The 16,360-nt window shown below is 45.2% G+C and overlaps 1 protein-coding gene across 5 annotated transcripts in view; it reads right to left on the bottom strand.

Moving 5' to 3' along the window:
* Positions 1–16,360, bottom strand: part of LOC146177308 (uncharacterized) — a 141,975-nt gene that overhangs the window by 91,252 nt on the left and 34,363 nt on the right. For 2 of the 5 annotated variants that reach the window (XM_084580426.1, XM_084580425.1), the window contains exon 1: positions 6,206–6,436. The exons of the other annotated variants lie outside the window; for them this stretch is intronic. In XM_084580426.1, the coding sequence (XP_084436552.1) occupies positions 6,206–6,334 (129 nt within the window). In that variant the 5' untranslated portion in view covers positions 6,335–6,436. Of the gene's footprint in view, positions 1–6,205; positions 6,437–16,360 lie in introns of those variants that run through there. 5 annotated transcript variants of the gene reach the window in all.

Genomic DNA, 16,360 nt, shown 5'->3' with positions numbered 1-16,360 from the left:
GCTGAACGACCTGTGCTACTTCCGCAGCAGGTTAACTGGCATTCTGAACTCTCTTACTCTGTCAATGCGCCCTTCAAGTCGCTGTCTTCAAGGATGTTCGTTCGCGCGCCATGGTCCAGCATCACATGGACATTGTATTGCACTCTCGTGATGGTGTGAGATGCCCTATAGTACGTTTAGCGCTACTTTATGTCCTTTGTCACCAATTTCGCCGATCTTTGCGGAAGATTCACCATGGAACTGTAACTTCAAAAAAATGCAACGCAACGTTCTAGCGTACTTATAAAGCACTTGGGCACGAAACCTAAATGGCTTTACGAGTAAACGAGCATAAAGCATCCAACATAACAAGCGAAAGGCAGTCCGCAGATTTATTGTGGCAAATAACTGAATACAAAAAATAGGCAATCGCAAACACAATGCAAGACGCAAATCACAGCTCTCTCCAGCAATCAAAAATGGAGGGCCTATGTAGAGCGCAGAATTAACTGTTTATATAGTATTTTTGGCATCGATAGGACTTTTCCAGCTTTCTGTTATGTGTCGCGGATAGCGGAGTGTTTAGAAGCCGCTGGTAAAAGCCCGTCACAACAATCGTGTATCGAATTGAAGGCTTTTACTCCTGCTCGTTGGCGCCGGCTATCTGCTTCGCATTGCATACGTGCCCATGCGACATACATTCACTGCTATGTAAATATTGGTCGATAAATTTTATGGCGTCAAACAATCGCTGCAATCAGATGACTTTGCCGCCCAAGCACTGCCTGTTAGTTCGGAGAGGAGGTAGTGAGTTTTGCAAATGAGCCAAGTGCCTATTATTTGCACATGCATAAAATAAAATGTGAGAGAAACCGAACGTAAGCAACTACTGAAGCGGTGAACAGGGTTTATCGGTTTGCCTGATGCTGCTCGCTGGCTTCACCTATAGACCGGGAAAATTTTAAAACCCATTAAGAGTAGAAATGAAACAACAAAGTCCCTCACGGCGTCTTTGTGGCGCAGTGTATTTGCTCTGTATTCTTATACGCTAACGCAACCATTTATACCACCAATCAAATTCACTGACAGATACTAAACTTGCAAAACGCCTGTGACTTTTCAAGTGCATTATGAAATATGTGTCTGATAGCAGTGAGGCCAGATGAGAAGTTAAAATCAAACTGTTTATTAATACTTAGAAAGAGATTCGGTTGATCTGCAGAGGGTCTCCTGGCTGGATGTGGTGCGCCTTCGTGCGCGTCTGTGCTTCGTCCCGTCTAGGCTCCGAATGCCTTCTTCCCGAGGCGTCGGGTCCTCGCGTTTCTTCTCCGAAGTTCGAAGGGAGACATAACTCAGGCGGGGTTCGCGGGCCGCGAAGTCTCTGCGCGGTCGTAACGGAGGTGTGGATAGGTAACAGACCGACCGAGCGAACGTGCTCTTCGCGGTATTCGCGCGGTCGTAACGGAGGTGTGGTTAGATGAACAGGCCGACGGAGCGAATGTGCTCTTTGCTGGGTTCTGCGTGGCGTAAGCACGCCCTCTCGGGTCGCCGCGGTTACGGGAGAGTTCTCAAGTGATGAACTGTGTGCTGACACGGCCCCTCTAAATTTTGTGCCTGGGCGCGCGTATCCACGAACCTAGCGGTAATGGTTTGCCAATTGCAGGAACAAATACAATTTCTTGACGTTGCTTTCGGGCTGGAACTTGGCGACTGCTGCGACTCTCGCCTCGTCCAGGGTTAGCCCTTCTGCGCCGCTCCTATAGCCAAGAAATGAGATGTCGTCTCGCATGAATTGAGGCTTCTTGATGTCCGTCTTCAAGCCGTTGACGATTACTCTTCTCAGCGCCTCATCGCGCAGTGACAGCGCTTCGGGGATCATAGCTGCTCCCTAGCCGACATCGTCCATGTACGTGGATGTTCTTTTCAAAGCCAAGTGGTCACCGACCTCGTCCTTCATGAGCTGTTGGTCCGCGGGGCAAAATTGGTACGACCCTGTGGCGACGGGAATGTTGTCCCTAAGTTCTTCGCTGTGCTCTGCGTGAGCGAAATGCCCCAGCGCATCTGTGCTCGCTGTGAACGCGTCGACATGACGATTCAGAATTGAGCTGGGCTCATCCCTTCCGTTGGCGTTCGCGTCATGGGCCATTTTACATGCAGACTCTTCAACCAGGTCAAATAAATCTTCGTCGGGACCCTGGCCCTTCGAGTTCAGTCTAACGAAGCCGATGTCGCTCTCTGGTGAAATTTCTTCAATGACTGTGCGGTTGCTGAAGGCTGCTATCAGCGTCTCACCAGTACGATTCACACTGCGTGCGTCTGGAGTGTGGTAGATTCACTCACCGAAGGCGGTATTGGGACGAGGGTGACATCGTTCGTAGGGTGGAACGTGACGTCGAGGGTCGCGGCACGGCGCCAGTCTGAACCAAGAATCAGATCCATGGCACTGGGCAAGGGCGCGATCGCGACCTCTTCGAGCCGCACGGTCGATGTTCCGACGGTCACGTCCAACGCTGCCACTCGCGTCGGTCTGATGCATCGGTCAAGCACTTCAATGTGATCTGAGGACGCCCATGGTCGGGGGCGAACGTTAGGGCCCACAGAGCTCTCGTTAAACATGGACACTTTTGAGCCGCTATCAATGCAGACTCTCACCGGTTGGTTCTCGACAAGGCCCTTGACGATGGGCAAATTGCCTCCCGTTGATTGCAGAAAACAATTCGCTTGCGTGTCTGTCGTCCTGGTATTGCCTGCGCCGTTGGATCTGGCTGCTCGGCGTTGTTCCGCAGTGATCGTGGCTCCCGTTTTCGGCCTCGTGCACTCCCTCGAAAAGTGGCCCGTTGTGCCGCAGTTGAAGCAGGTATGCACTCGCGTGGCCCGCATCGGTTCTCGCTGTTCTCGCGCCGTTGACTGTTCGCGGAGATCACTGCGCCCGTCTGTCGCCGCCCTTGATCCGTCGCTGCTCATCTGGTTAGACCGCCCAGGACCAGATTGTCGGAACTGCGTCTTGACTGTCTTGCGTCACCTAGTGTCGAACAGCGCTGCGCATTCGATCAGTTCAATGACGTTGCTGCAGGGCTGTGCAGCCAGTGGATTAGCCATTCCGCTAAGAATCAGTGAAATTTTATCTTCGTTCGCCATCGGGTACGGAATTTGTCAAGCAGAGCATTTATCGAATACATGTACCCAACCAATGTCTCCGAAATGCGTAGTCTTCGATCAGCCTGTAGGTCCAGGAATTCCTGCATCGTGAGCCTCCTGTCGAAGCGCGAGGCGAAGGCTTGCTTCCATGAGTCCCACGATTCGCAACTCATGCAGTAAGAGCTGTGGCAATCCTTCGCAGCTCCTTGCAGCCGTGTTGCTGCAGTAGCGAGCGTCAGTGATGGGGATCAGTGTGCCAAGGCAGCTACGCGCTCCACCTGTGATATCCACGTCTAGACACTTTGTTGCGCATTGCCATCGTACTCGGGGAAGGCGGACGCGGTGTCGTGCACTGACTGGATCAGAATGGGCTGAGCTGGCTCTGACACTCTCCACAATACCTCCGTCATTTGCAGTTGCGCGAGTGCGAACATGGCCATGATTTCATTAAGACTTGGCGAACCCTCGGGAGCTGGAGCGTTGTTCTCCCGCGAGGACTACGGAGATGTACCACGATTCGTGTCTGCCGGCCGTTGGTTCGTTGTCGTAGTAGGCGCGAGACTTCTGTCGTTCCGTTGGGAGTCCGTATCGTGCCCCGTTCGTGTCGACACTGGATGCAGTAGCCCCGTTGCGTCACTCGCTGCGTGTGACGTGCGTTAATGGGCTACAAGCTGATCCAGTTCGTCAACTTTTGCCTGAAGAATTTCGATTGTCGTCGGTCCCTCCATGTCCGCTCCTCCGTTGTCATCTCCTACTGCTTCAGCCTGGCTGGTAGTTGAGTCGGAAGCAGCCAAGCAGCCAAGCAGCCAGCGAGGCCGGAAGGCGAACGTTGTCGTCCGGGAGGCGTGTGACGAGAACATCCTTACGGCCACTGCATGGTAGTCCACGGGTTCGAAGCTCGTCGGCCAGCCGCTGTTTTTTCAACTCGATGAGAACACTGCGCATTGTCGATTTTGCTGGTGACCAGATGAGAATGGTCTCGGAACTCGTCGAGGTTGTTATGCTGCGCACTGTGGATTCCGGTGGTCCTTCGCGCTCGCGAGACACCTCTGCAGATCCTGTCGGCTGCGCCATGATAGCAGTGAGGCCAGATGAGAAGTTAAAATCAAACTGTTTATTAATACTTAGAAAGAGATTCGGTTGATCTGCAAAGGGTATCCTGGCTGGATGTGGTGCGCCTTCGTGCGCGTCTGTGCTTCGTCCCGTCTCTGCGCGGTCGTAACGGAGGTGTGAATAGATAACAGACCGACCGAGCGAACGTGCTCTTTGCGGTATTCGCGCGGTCGTAACGGAGGTGTGGTTGGATGAACAGACCGACGGAGCGAATGTGCTCTTCGCTGGGTTCTGCGTGGAGCAAGCACGCCCTCTCGGGTCGCCGCGGTTACGGGAGAGTTCTCAAGTGATGAACTGTGTGCTGACATGTCAAATTAAATCGCCATAATAAAACTACATATAAGGTCATAATTCACACTTTCGTTCAAAGGCGGCGTTAAAAGGAGCACTATAAAAGGGTCTGCTAAATGTAATAAACAGCCCGACAGTCAATTCTGCCCTCTATGCCGTAAAGAGTGACATGCACACTGAGCTGTTGCGCTGGTCCACTCGATGTATCGAGTGGGCCTCAAGCTATCTACTGTATAAATATATATATATATATATATATATATATATATATATATATATATATATATATATATATATATATATATATATATATATATATATTACTTACCATGTTCCTTCTCCCTATCGCTGACATCTTTAATTTCCTCTACCCCTTCCTCGCTGTCGATTTATTTCCGCCACCCCAGTTCAGGTGTTTCACATATCAGATAACAGATTCCGGTGCTGGCAAACATCTTTTCATTCCTTTTATATATATGTAATAAAACCACTACTAATACTACAGCTACAGCGCACACATAATACTACAGCGCACACATCCACGGCTTCATATCTTCTAAGCATTTGCGAAACAACGCGTACACAGAGAGGTTGTAATGTATAATATATATGGATACATGCTTATTTAGCTCGAAGGCATGTTCCGACGTGGTCATCCTGGTTGAGCTTCACGATCAGCCCGAATTGTACTCAGAAGCGGAAATACTCTGTCCCATATCAGTTTCATTCATATCGCGGACAAGACCTGTCCTGTATATGAGCTCAATACAGGACTGATACGCGCTGTTTCATATCCATACCGGACTGGGATGTCATTAATAAGATGCATATGGAAATGGACTGCCCTGTATTACCTCGATACCCGACTGGACCATCCGGATTGATATTCATACCGGACATGACCTGTCCGATATAAACCCATTTAGGCTTCATGCAGGACTAGTCCGCCTCATTTCTTATCCATTCTAGACTGCGATGTCATGTATAAGGCGCATACTGGAAATGGTCTGTTCTGTATTCTGTTTTTTCTGCGCAAAAAACACGACACAAAAGAAACGAAGTAGACAGGACAAGCGCTTAGTAACAACTCCACTTGTCCTGTCTGCCTCGTTTCTTTTGTGTCGTGTTTTTTGCGCAAAAAAAAAACGAATGCTTAGGCACCAACTATCCTGCAAAAGCGTACTCGCAAGTTATAGGTCTGTCCTTTTTCAACTCTATTTTGGGCTAAACCGTCCGGAATGAGATTTATACCGGACATGACCTGTCCGATATAAACCCGTTTAAGCTTCATACAGGACTGGTCACACTGATATGAAATTTATACGGGATATTACAGGACCGGTTGAAACTTGTTTGCCGCGATACGGGATTTTTCACTAGGGTTAGCGCGAAAATGTATCCTCACGGGGAGATGCGGATATGAGACTTTTAAGGCGGAGCTTATGCGGCACTAAAGCTATTGTATTGTTATAAATACGTACTTTAAAATTTTCTCAAATGAATACCACAGGCTACACCCAAATTGCAGCTAGCAATTAGCTAGCAATACATCAGCACTTCAGCAACATTTCCCAAAAAACAAAACACGAAAAGACTTTCATTTGGTGTGGCGTCTAATATTTTAAAATATTTGTGATTCATATATTTAAGGTATAGATAAAGAGGAAAATAAGGAGTCTTTCACCTTTTCGATGTCTTGGTAATCAGCGTAGTTTTCGTACATGGCCATTCTGCTTACGCCCTTAGGTGCAACACGGGGAAGCCCACACAGTATGACGGCGAATGCTAACGCGGACCAAATAGTGAAACCCATCACCGATCTAGCTTACTGCGGGGAAGCTGAATGGTGTGGTCTGTGCTTCCACCTCAGCGTTGATTCTGAATCTAATGGAGAATATCACAAATGTAACATTTTTATAGTCCTCATGATCTGTGTTGGGACATTTGAAAAAGTACACGTAAGCATCAAATGCAGCTAAATTATTCGCCAACATTTTGTACAGCACATTTATTTCCGTTTCTTAAGTAGTCATTAGTCTGCGCCGCTAACATGTCATTTGATAAATATTCATTAGTTAAGTAGTCAGCATGGCTTATATGCACGTGCGTTACGTAGCACATGCATTAAGTGGGAGCTTATCAGGTCACATATAATTTATTTTATGTAATATATTGACTAGCAGTCGGAAAGACAAAAATTGAGTTAAAAATATGGCTTTACTTTACAAGTTTCTCGAGTATTGCCTCGCTCTGTATAGCATTGCCTTGTTTTCAGGCCGGCAAAAGCCAAGTAAAGCACAGAGCCAGAAGGCTAAGATATAGGACTATGTTCACGTGATAGCGCATGAGATCGAGGTTTCGGTTATCTTAACATGCGTCGGTTCAAGTTCCTCGCTCGGTTCATAGTTCAAAAAGTAATTTACGGCACCAGCTGCTCCTTAACCCAGCTTCCGAAGATGCGGGTAGCGCAACGGCAGTCACTCTTAAATCAGGGTTCTTCCATTTTAACACTCCTGACACTGCACTTGCTCTTAAGGCATCACTAACGGGCCTCCGAGTGACATCTTTCTAAAAACAGTGTTACATTTTTATTAATCGTTGTTTGCGTGGCATTCAGGAGAGTGTCGAACCATTTTGAAGCGCAACTGTCATGGCTGGAATAGGCTACATCAGAGACAGCGATTCTAGGCGATTTGCGTGACTCCGATTAGGTGACCAAGACCCTTGCCTGCCGCACGTAGCCTAGCCCAGGGAGGGTTTTCGAATCGGGCATCGATTCGCGAGAGCTTTTTTTAAGTTTCTCCTTTTCGAGGCGAAAGCCTTACTTGTCTCACGGTGAAAATGTTCTGAGGGCGATTTCACTCGATGCGATATTTCGCACGATATCGGGAGGGGAGAGGGAATTACTTTCTGAGCATTAAGAAAAATATAATCCTCTATCGGGGGATCGCCATCCAGTCATTCTGATAATCAGCTGAGCGCATTAACCGAAGAACTGCGCAGAAAATGGTGATCTAAGAAACACTTTGTTAAACCCGTTTCAAATTTGCAATGTAGTTCCTTACTTATATCCTCAAGGCTGGATTACCTCAGCCCCTGAGAATATGTCTGATGTGAACAATACTCTCAATAAAATACTGCTTCACAGAAGCGAACAGGTACGGCCGCATTTCGAACTGCCATCCGCGCCTTCCACACACTGGGCAATGCTAGTAGCATAAACATGTCCAAACGGTACGCAGTTTTTTTCCTACAAGGTAGAAACCGATGCCACGAGACGGCAACGGAAACTCGTTTTTTAAACTTCGTTGGGTTATCTTACATAAGCGAACCGCGTGCCAGAATTCATGAACGATGTCTTTAGTGGTCTCCGGTCACGTGAGAAACATCTTAGTACTTCATATCGCCTTATCAAGATCTTTGGAACCTCCAGAAATTCATTTTATTCCACAGAAAATATTGTTGTATATTTTAATGGAGTAATTAACTTTAAAGCTGTTATTGAAAACATATATACCAATGTGTATCAATATCAATACAATTTGTACTTTACCATTAAAGCAACTATGTTTCGAGAATGTGGGGTGTGGAGAAAAAGCCTCATACTAGCAGCTGACAGCACTACAACCACCCAGGCGAGACTGACATGACTTAATTGGTTTAAACTTTGGATACTAAACTGCAATGTAGTAACAGGTAAAGAAATCGACAATAAAAATTCGAGACAGAGCAATTTCTATGTTTAAGTAAGGGCTCGGTGAGCAACTGCAGCAGGTCACTCCTTTCTAGTAACATCGCGTCAGTGCGTTTAGTTGCGACATTGTTTAATATGCTGTGAAGTGTGTAAGCTATACTTGTGGACATTTGTGCGTTTAAATTGAAGTTTACATTCTAGCTACAGGCGGGCAGTAAATGAACTCTTGTTCGCAAAGATTAGGTAATGTAAAAAAATCTAACTTCTCTCTTATTGCCTTCGTACAACTTATGATTAGACTGAACTATGAATTTTGGTAGCTTTTCTTTCCTATATTTCTTAAAATAGTTTTGGTGGGCTCAATAAATGAAACATTGTCTATTGCCTGAATGGCTGTCTTTCGTAGCAGTCCGAATTACTTCAAGTTTTGTGACCTATCCTTTCTCCACACTGGTGCACAATATGTCAGAAGGGTATAAAACAAACAGTTATATGTTATGAAAGAGCACTAAACAAGGGTAGAGGGAGGAGCCTCAGATCGCAAGTCGAGCCAACGTTTCTACAAGTCGACTTGTTATATGTGTGTGTGTGTGTGTGTGTGTGGTGTGTGTGGTGTGTGTGTGTGTTTTGTTTTCTGCTAATTATGCAGAATTGCTGATGTGTTGATAGCTGCAATATCGGTGTAGCCTATGGTATTCATTTCCTGAAATTTCAAAGTACGTATTTATAATAATAAAATAGCTTTAGAGGCCACATAAGCTCCGCTTAAAAGCCTCATATCTGCATCTCCCCGTGAGGATGCATTTTCACGCTAAGTCACTTTAACATTCGCTTACTAATACCTGAAGGTGTGTTACAGATACCTAGCCCATACATTTTAGCACAAAACAATGTTAACATATTAACAGCAGCACCACAAGCTTCCATATGAAGTCTGAGGTTAGCCATGTCATCCGAACCTTTCTGAGTTATCATTGGCGCGGTGATGTTTGCCGATGAGCAGGATTCCGATTTATGCATTTGTGGCGCTTTAATATCAGTGCGAGCCAGAAGCGACAGCACGTGCACGAGCCGGGTTTGTGTCATCTGGTTAGGTGATGGGTTCTCTTTGCTGGCGACGGCCACCAGCTCCAATTAATAACTGCAGTAGCTGAAGGCAGCCATACACATATATGTGCGGACCCGGAACATCGTCTTGATTGTTCATTGCGTAAACGATGTCCTTTTTAAATCGGTTTCACAAACGTGCATGCTAATGAATATAAGCTTTATGCCACATATAGAGCAGCTATGAATTTCACGCTAAATATTACATTCGCCAGACCCTTTCATAGTGCTCATTTTATGACGCCTTCAGCCGAAAGTTTCAATTCTGACCTTACCTGCAGTTCTTTATGGCAATTTAATTTTGCAACGCATTCTATAATGGAATCTAGAGGTCACACAGGTTTTACAAGTTCAGTATCTGTCTGTCAATCTGATTACTCGGTTCAAATACCTGCTATAGCTTTCAAAAATACGGAGCTAATACACTGCGCCACAAAGACGCCGCGAGGAACCTCTTTGTCTCATTTCGGCTCTTCAGGGGTTTTTTAAGATTTCCCCTACCTGTAGGTAAAACAAGCGCGCAGCATCACAAAAACCAAAACGCCCTGTTCACCGCTTCTAGTCGCCTACTTTCGGTTTCTCACAATTTATTTTGTACGGGGGCCAAAAATAGGCTCCCGGCTTATTTGCCAACTCACTACCTCCTCTCCAAACTAACAGGCAGTGCTTGAGCTGGCAAAGTCATCTGATTTCAGCGATTGTTTGACGCCACAAAATATCTCGAGCAATATTCACCCAGCAGCGAATTTATAGCGCATGGGCACACATGCAGTACGAGAGAGTCAGCCCGTAAACAAGCGGGAGTAGTGGCCTTCAATTCGATGCGCGAATGTTGCGACCGCCTTTTATAAACTAGAAAAAACTTATCAATGTTAAAACATACTATATAATGCACATAATTCTGAGCTACACAAAGCCCCCCTCCCTCCTTTTAAATTGCTACAGGAAGCTGTCTGATTTGCGTTTCGCGTTGTCTTTGCGATTGTCTATTATTTATATTTAGGTTTTACCAGAATCCATCTGCGTGTTGCCTTTCGGTTGTCAAGTGGGATGCTTTTCTGCATCTTTACTCAGCGAAGCCATTTAAGATTCTTGCCCAATCGCTTTATAAGTGCGATAGAAAGCTTAGTTTCATTTCTTGAAGTCAGAGTTTCATGGTTAACCTTCCTCAAAGACCGGTGAAATTGGTGAGAAAGGACAAAAAGTACCGCAGCTCGTATCATAGGGCGTCTCACGCTATGACAAGAGTGCAATACAATGACTGTATGATATTGAACCATGGCTCATGGACGAACGTCCTTGAACACAGCGACTTGAAGTGCGCATTGCCAGCGTATGGGAGTTCAGAATGTCGGTTAAACTGCTGAGGCAGTATCACAGATCGTTCAGCTGGGAATTAAATTGATCCGTTTGGACAGCAGCAGGGTCGAGAAGAAAACGTTTAAAATAACGTAGATGCTTAAATAATTGCTATCCGGGTTACACAGCTATACAAACAAATGAAATATTTTCGCTATAGTGGGAGGCCCCGAACCGGTGCTCTATCTATTTTTCCTAGATTCCAATGCGCTAGTGCGTCGTCGGGAGTTGATATGAAATATTGATGTAGGATAGGTTTGACATCAATTATAACACCGCCACTGAGATTTAAACCTAATCGCGCAGCGGGCACGGGTATGGTTAAATAAATTACTCCATGTTTTCGCGTTACCTTTCGCGTTCTCACCCTATGCGTACATTATTGGCGGAAGTGTGCGATTTGTTAAGACTGTAAGCGCGAAAGGACGTAGAAGGGGTTGAATATAAACTTTATTTTCTAACACCGTTAAGAAGTAGTGCTGCAAGGAACAGAGCGAAGATGTCAAAAGAAACGCGCACCAGATCGCCGCCGTTACATCCTTCTGTATGCTGGCTCTGCTATATTGCGATGTCATACATACACACACTGTCGCAACCACACGCAGATTACCACCGTATTCAGCGAAAACAAAAAATTGGCCGATGGCGACAGTTTGCGCTTTGTAACTACGACATTCAATTGAATACAACAGCAGTGGTAATGGCCGCCGTATAAACATGTCATATTATACTTCGATAGCATACAAGGAACAGAGAAAGTAACATTAGAAACCATGTACAAGGCGGTTTTATTTAATCATGGAATGTAAAATATAAACTACCATACAGAATAAGTACAGGTCCGGCCTCATTATGAAGTTTCTAGACCCAGAAAAAAACATTCACCTTCCATTCCCAACAGCATTCATAACACAAGAGTAAAATAGTGAGAATACAAATAAAGTAAAAAAAAAAAGGATACTGAGAGCACATGGAAACATGAAAGGTTGTAGCGAAATTTTTAGGCACCACGCTTCGGCCTTCGAAACTTCATCATGGATTCCGAACAGAAAATACAATGATTTGTTTTTTTCACGCAAATGCACCAGCGGCATTAGGTAAGATATGTAAGAAGTGCTTCCTAGTTATCGTTCGGAAGGGCGTAACAACAGTCTGATATAGCTAAAACATGTTCCCCAATGTTACGCTCGGAACTGTGGACTTCAATTTCAGAAAACACAATCAACGCATGAGTTAACAAACAAAAGGGACGAGCGTGAAGAAGGGCAGAGCCATAAAAAGGTAATTTGTTTGACAGAAAATCAAGACATTGACAATTTTCATTCATGACAGTGATATGTAATTCACGGAAGCATTTTTTTTTACAAGAAACAGTCAGCTTGAAACAAGAATAAACAGAAAGCTAACTGAGTTTCTGACTACCCTTGTACATGACAGGTTTTGCTTGAAAGCCACAACAATACTATTCAGAAACATTTAGCGAGACAGAAGCAGTTCGGGTAACATACACAGAAGAAACAATTTTTCCTCTAGGACTGCAGCTTACAAAAAAAAAAAGATCAGTTCAAAACTATAAGTTCTAGCATCGCGTGCAGCCAGTTAGACGATCAGGCAAGAAGGTTGCCAATGGCTGCGGATTTTACATATACGCATGGAAACAAAAATGGCAATTACTCCTGGGATTGCGTAATTGAATAAAAATGCCAAGAAGCATTCTCCAGTGGCAACAGCAGATATTAGTGCCGACATGTAAGAAAACTACCACAGAGCGCGCATGCTGGGCTCGGCGAAACTTAGCGCAGGTGCTTCACTGATAATGGACTAATGATGCGTCTTTCGAACGCAGGCGCTTAATCATGCAAATGAAAAGAGCAACGAGTCCTTAAAACAGTATACCTGCTCTAATAGGCCCTTTGGTTCCACAGCGCCTCAAGCGCTCTTGGCTGCTGGCTCGATGCGATTAAGATGCAGAACGGAAAGAATAAAATAGGATTTTCCGCCAAAAGATACAAATGCAATAACATTATGAAAAAGAACTGAACAAGGGTAAATGGGGTACGCCTCAGTTCCCGGATGAGGCAACGTTTCGACAAGTGGACTTGTCTTCGTCTGGGCAAGTCCACTTGTCGCAACGTTGGCTCGTCTGCGAACTGAGGCGTACCCCATTTACCCTTATTCAGTTCTTTTTCATACCGTGCAAACCATCTACTTCCTTTCTTTCTACATAAATGCAATAACATGTACGATGATAATTTACGCCCAGAAAAACACAACACTGGGTTTCAAGCATATCCTTGAAGACTTCCATATCAAGGCAGAAATATTGCGCAAGTCATGAGGGCGACAACGAACGCAGAAGAACTTGCACCGGTGCGCACACAGCAACGTCAAATTAGAGCGAAGCAGAAGCCAACACACCGTTCACGACGTCCACTATAGTGAACAACTCGCTAAGGCGTCTTTTAATTCTCAGTCGTACTTGAAACCCGTAGGAGGCTGCCGCGAAGGTGTCGCCACTCACGTATCAATTTCAACAGTGGCCGCAGAAAATTGAGACATTAAGCCGAGCTCGCCATGGAGGACGAATTCGAAAACGTTAGGCCTAACTCTACGAAGTATCTGCTTTACTCGATGTAACACGATCCTTATCGTCACTCGCGCAGGTATCTTCGCACTATCAGTCTCACGTCAAACTCGTTGCATGAAAACACGAAGGCGCCGCTCACGATATATGGTTGCAGCAGAGGCCGCGATCAGACCGTGCAGCTGGCCGGGCTCCATTCAGCGGCGCAATTCGAGAAGTCAGGCCTATCTCTAAGGAGGTTGTTCCTTGCAGCGTTGGCCTCACTCGGCGCGCAACACGATGCTTGCGCCGTCTGCTGTTGAGTGCATCGCTTGCCGAAAATAAAACTTGCCGTTTCCAAAGTTCAACTGTTAAAACAAATAAGCAAAGAAGCGTACTTTCAACCTGCGTATGGTTACAGAACACAGCGTAACTTCAGCCTTTGTCAATTTGCTTGCCATACGTTATTTTTTTATCCCTTTAGAATTGTGGATTCAGAGCTCCGTCAAACCTCCGCCAGAGCACCATGGAAGACCAGACGGTATGTGTCAATTGGGGATTCAGAAGGTTCTGTTCTCCGTTTTAGCCGGAGTTCGTTCCCCTGGCAAGGACTTAAAAGGCGGATGCCTGCCGTTAGTGCTCCCCTTTTGTGTATTTCGTGTAAAGTGTGAAACATAGGCGATATTCTCTATCCTTGTTACCGATGATGAAGTATTGCGTAAACTGCTTTCACAGAAGGCATGTTATGTTTACCTATGAAAGATACATCTATAATTTACGTGAGGTAGTTCTCTCTCCTCATAGGGAACAACACGATTTAAAACTCAACTGTCCATTCACTATGGATCACAGGTATGCGTAATCTGCATTAAAGTGTCAATACCAATGGCAGTTGTAGAGTGGCGATGAATCCAGTTTGTTTGCTAAAGCGGAGGATGCCTTCTGCGGAGCTGGGGCCATTTGTGGAATCCATCATTTCTATATGCATATCCGCTAGGGGAAGTCTTTTTGTTCGTTTTGAGTAGGACAAGGTTCCTTAAGGAACTCTATATAAAGGATTTTGCCGCCTCAACAGCAGGGTAGAAAAGAGCTGTGGTTTAGTTTTTATAGATCGTAATGTGAAGCGGTAGCTGAATTTGATCAATACTGCGTTTGTCCGTGTTGACGCAGAAGCGGCGACAGCGGCGCGGCGGCACTCTGTGCTGCTCGTCACTCACACTTTGCATCACCATTGAGGCGGCGCTTCGTAACACGTTCCTCACGTTGTTCCAGAGTTGCCGCCTCTCCTCCGCAAACTTTCAGCTCGCAACGCAATGTCCTTCGGACAGTCAGATGCAGCCAGAGGATGATCGTAGAGAGCACGGCGGCTCATTTGCTCTTCCCCCGAATCTGTGGCGCGGCTACAGCAGAGGCGCGCGGCTCGCTTTTCTATATACTCGATATTGACACCAGTGATCATGTGTCTCGTCACGCGTTAATCTATTCCAACATCAGCTGGCATTTGATGTTTACTTTGACCTTTTTTGGATCATAGCTACCTAAAGATTTTCCCGACCTTCTGCTTATTGTCCGTCCTGGAGTTATATCAACTTGCAATGGTTTAAAATGCTTGCTCAGCATTGAAAAATATGCCCAGGCTTTTACCATAGGTTATGCTATAGCTTTTACCGCCAGGGTGGCCTATGGAAGCACATAAACACTTCACGGATCCAATTTTGAATAGCATCGATCAAGCTGATAATAAAAACAAATTACGTACCTAGTCCCTCCTTTACCTACATCGCATTAGTCTTATTTATTTTTACCACTTTATCCTCTTTTGAAATCATTGGCCAGGAATAAATAATTCCAGAATCCCGATCCTTATGACAGCAAAGTATTGCAAAATATATGAAAGATATGCGTCTTTACGTGTCCACGAAAAGCAAAAACGCCTGCCAGTAGATTGAAAGGTGTCATGTATCGAGAGCATATGAAATCTCACATATTTCCAGTCGTACTGATCTAATGCATTGAATATACATCACAAACTCTTCAATCATATATTACAAAAAGATTATTTTAAAATGATCCCTATTGATATGCAGGTATGGTATATATTACATAAAATCTTCTTACTGCTTTTTTCCTCCGTGTAAACGTTTATTCCCTGGCCCCTATTGTGTTATGCTACTGCGATTGGGTGCCTCTAGCGCAGGGTCTATGTGTTAAAGACGCATGGGCCACACACTTCCAAAGAGGAATTCTTTAGGTATTTTTGGTCCTCAGATGCTTTCAGGAAATCATGGCATACAGCCGCAGTGCGCTGTTCTGGCAGCGCGGCTGTACGCAAACACGTTACAGAAGAATTATTACCATCTATACGCTTGTAAAGTATACGGGATTTATGTCCCCCTTGCTGTAGCTACGTTGTACGAACGTGACACAAACAATGTGTATGTGGCTCCTCAAGCATTGGCCGAACGGCCGACTTGTGCGCTATTATGATCCGCCTCTAAATGCGGAGGTTTGAGATGGCGCCGGAGATAGCCATGATCTTGCCGTGTTAGTTCGCAACATACCTCCATATCTGGGGTATAGTTGCGTTAGAACAGACCGCTTTTGGACAAATAAGAGCACATCTGTCGGCATATATGGCCATATCTGATCTGATTACAGTTCTTATCTGTTAAGAAACGGCTTTATTTGCTGTTGAATATAATTACGTCTTGTCGCATATCAGATATAACAGGCCCAGATATGATATTTTCGTACGTTGAGGCCTCACTACAATATTTATGGTAACAATGAAAAATTTTAATATTTAGTAATGCCTTCTTTAGAATACATGGAACTTCTGACGCTGCTCTACAGCTGCAAGATAGGTCTCTTTGGACAGCCGCCCGCGCCATCAATGTAGCAGGGCAGTACGTATACTATGGATTAGATAGTGTGTTCTGCATGCTAAACCCACTACCTTTACACCCAGAATAATGGACTTCGTGAATTTTACGTTTGACCACATTTAGAGCGTGGTGATGAAGTCATTTATAACAAGAAGACCTGCCAATGTTATTTTATTTTGCACCATTTATAAAACAAAGACATTACCCGATGGTTTCGCTTAGATAAGCACA

This window comes from Amblyomma maculatum, chromosome 10, assembly GCF_055883805.1.
Source record: "Amblyomma maculatum isolate TAMU_Amacu chromosome 10, ASM5588380v1, whole genome shotgun sequence".
In the NCBI taxonomy this organism is placed as follows: Eukaryota; Metazoa; Arthropoda; class Arachnida; order Ixodida; family Ixodidae; genus Amblyomma; species Amblyomma maculatum.
The sequence above is the reverse complement of the archived record's forward strand: the minus strand, read 5'-3'. Positions and strand labels throughout refer to the sequence as shown.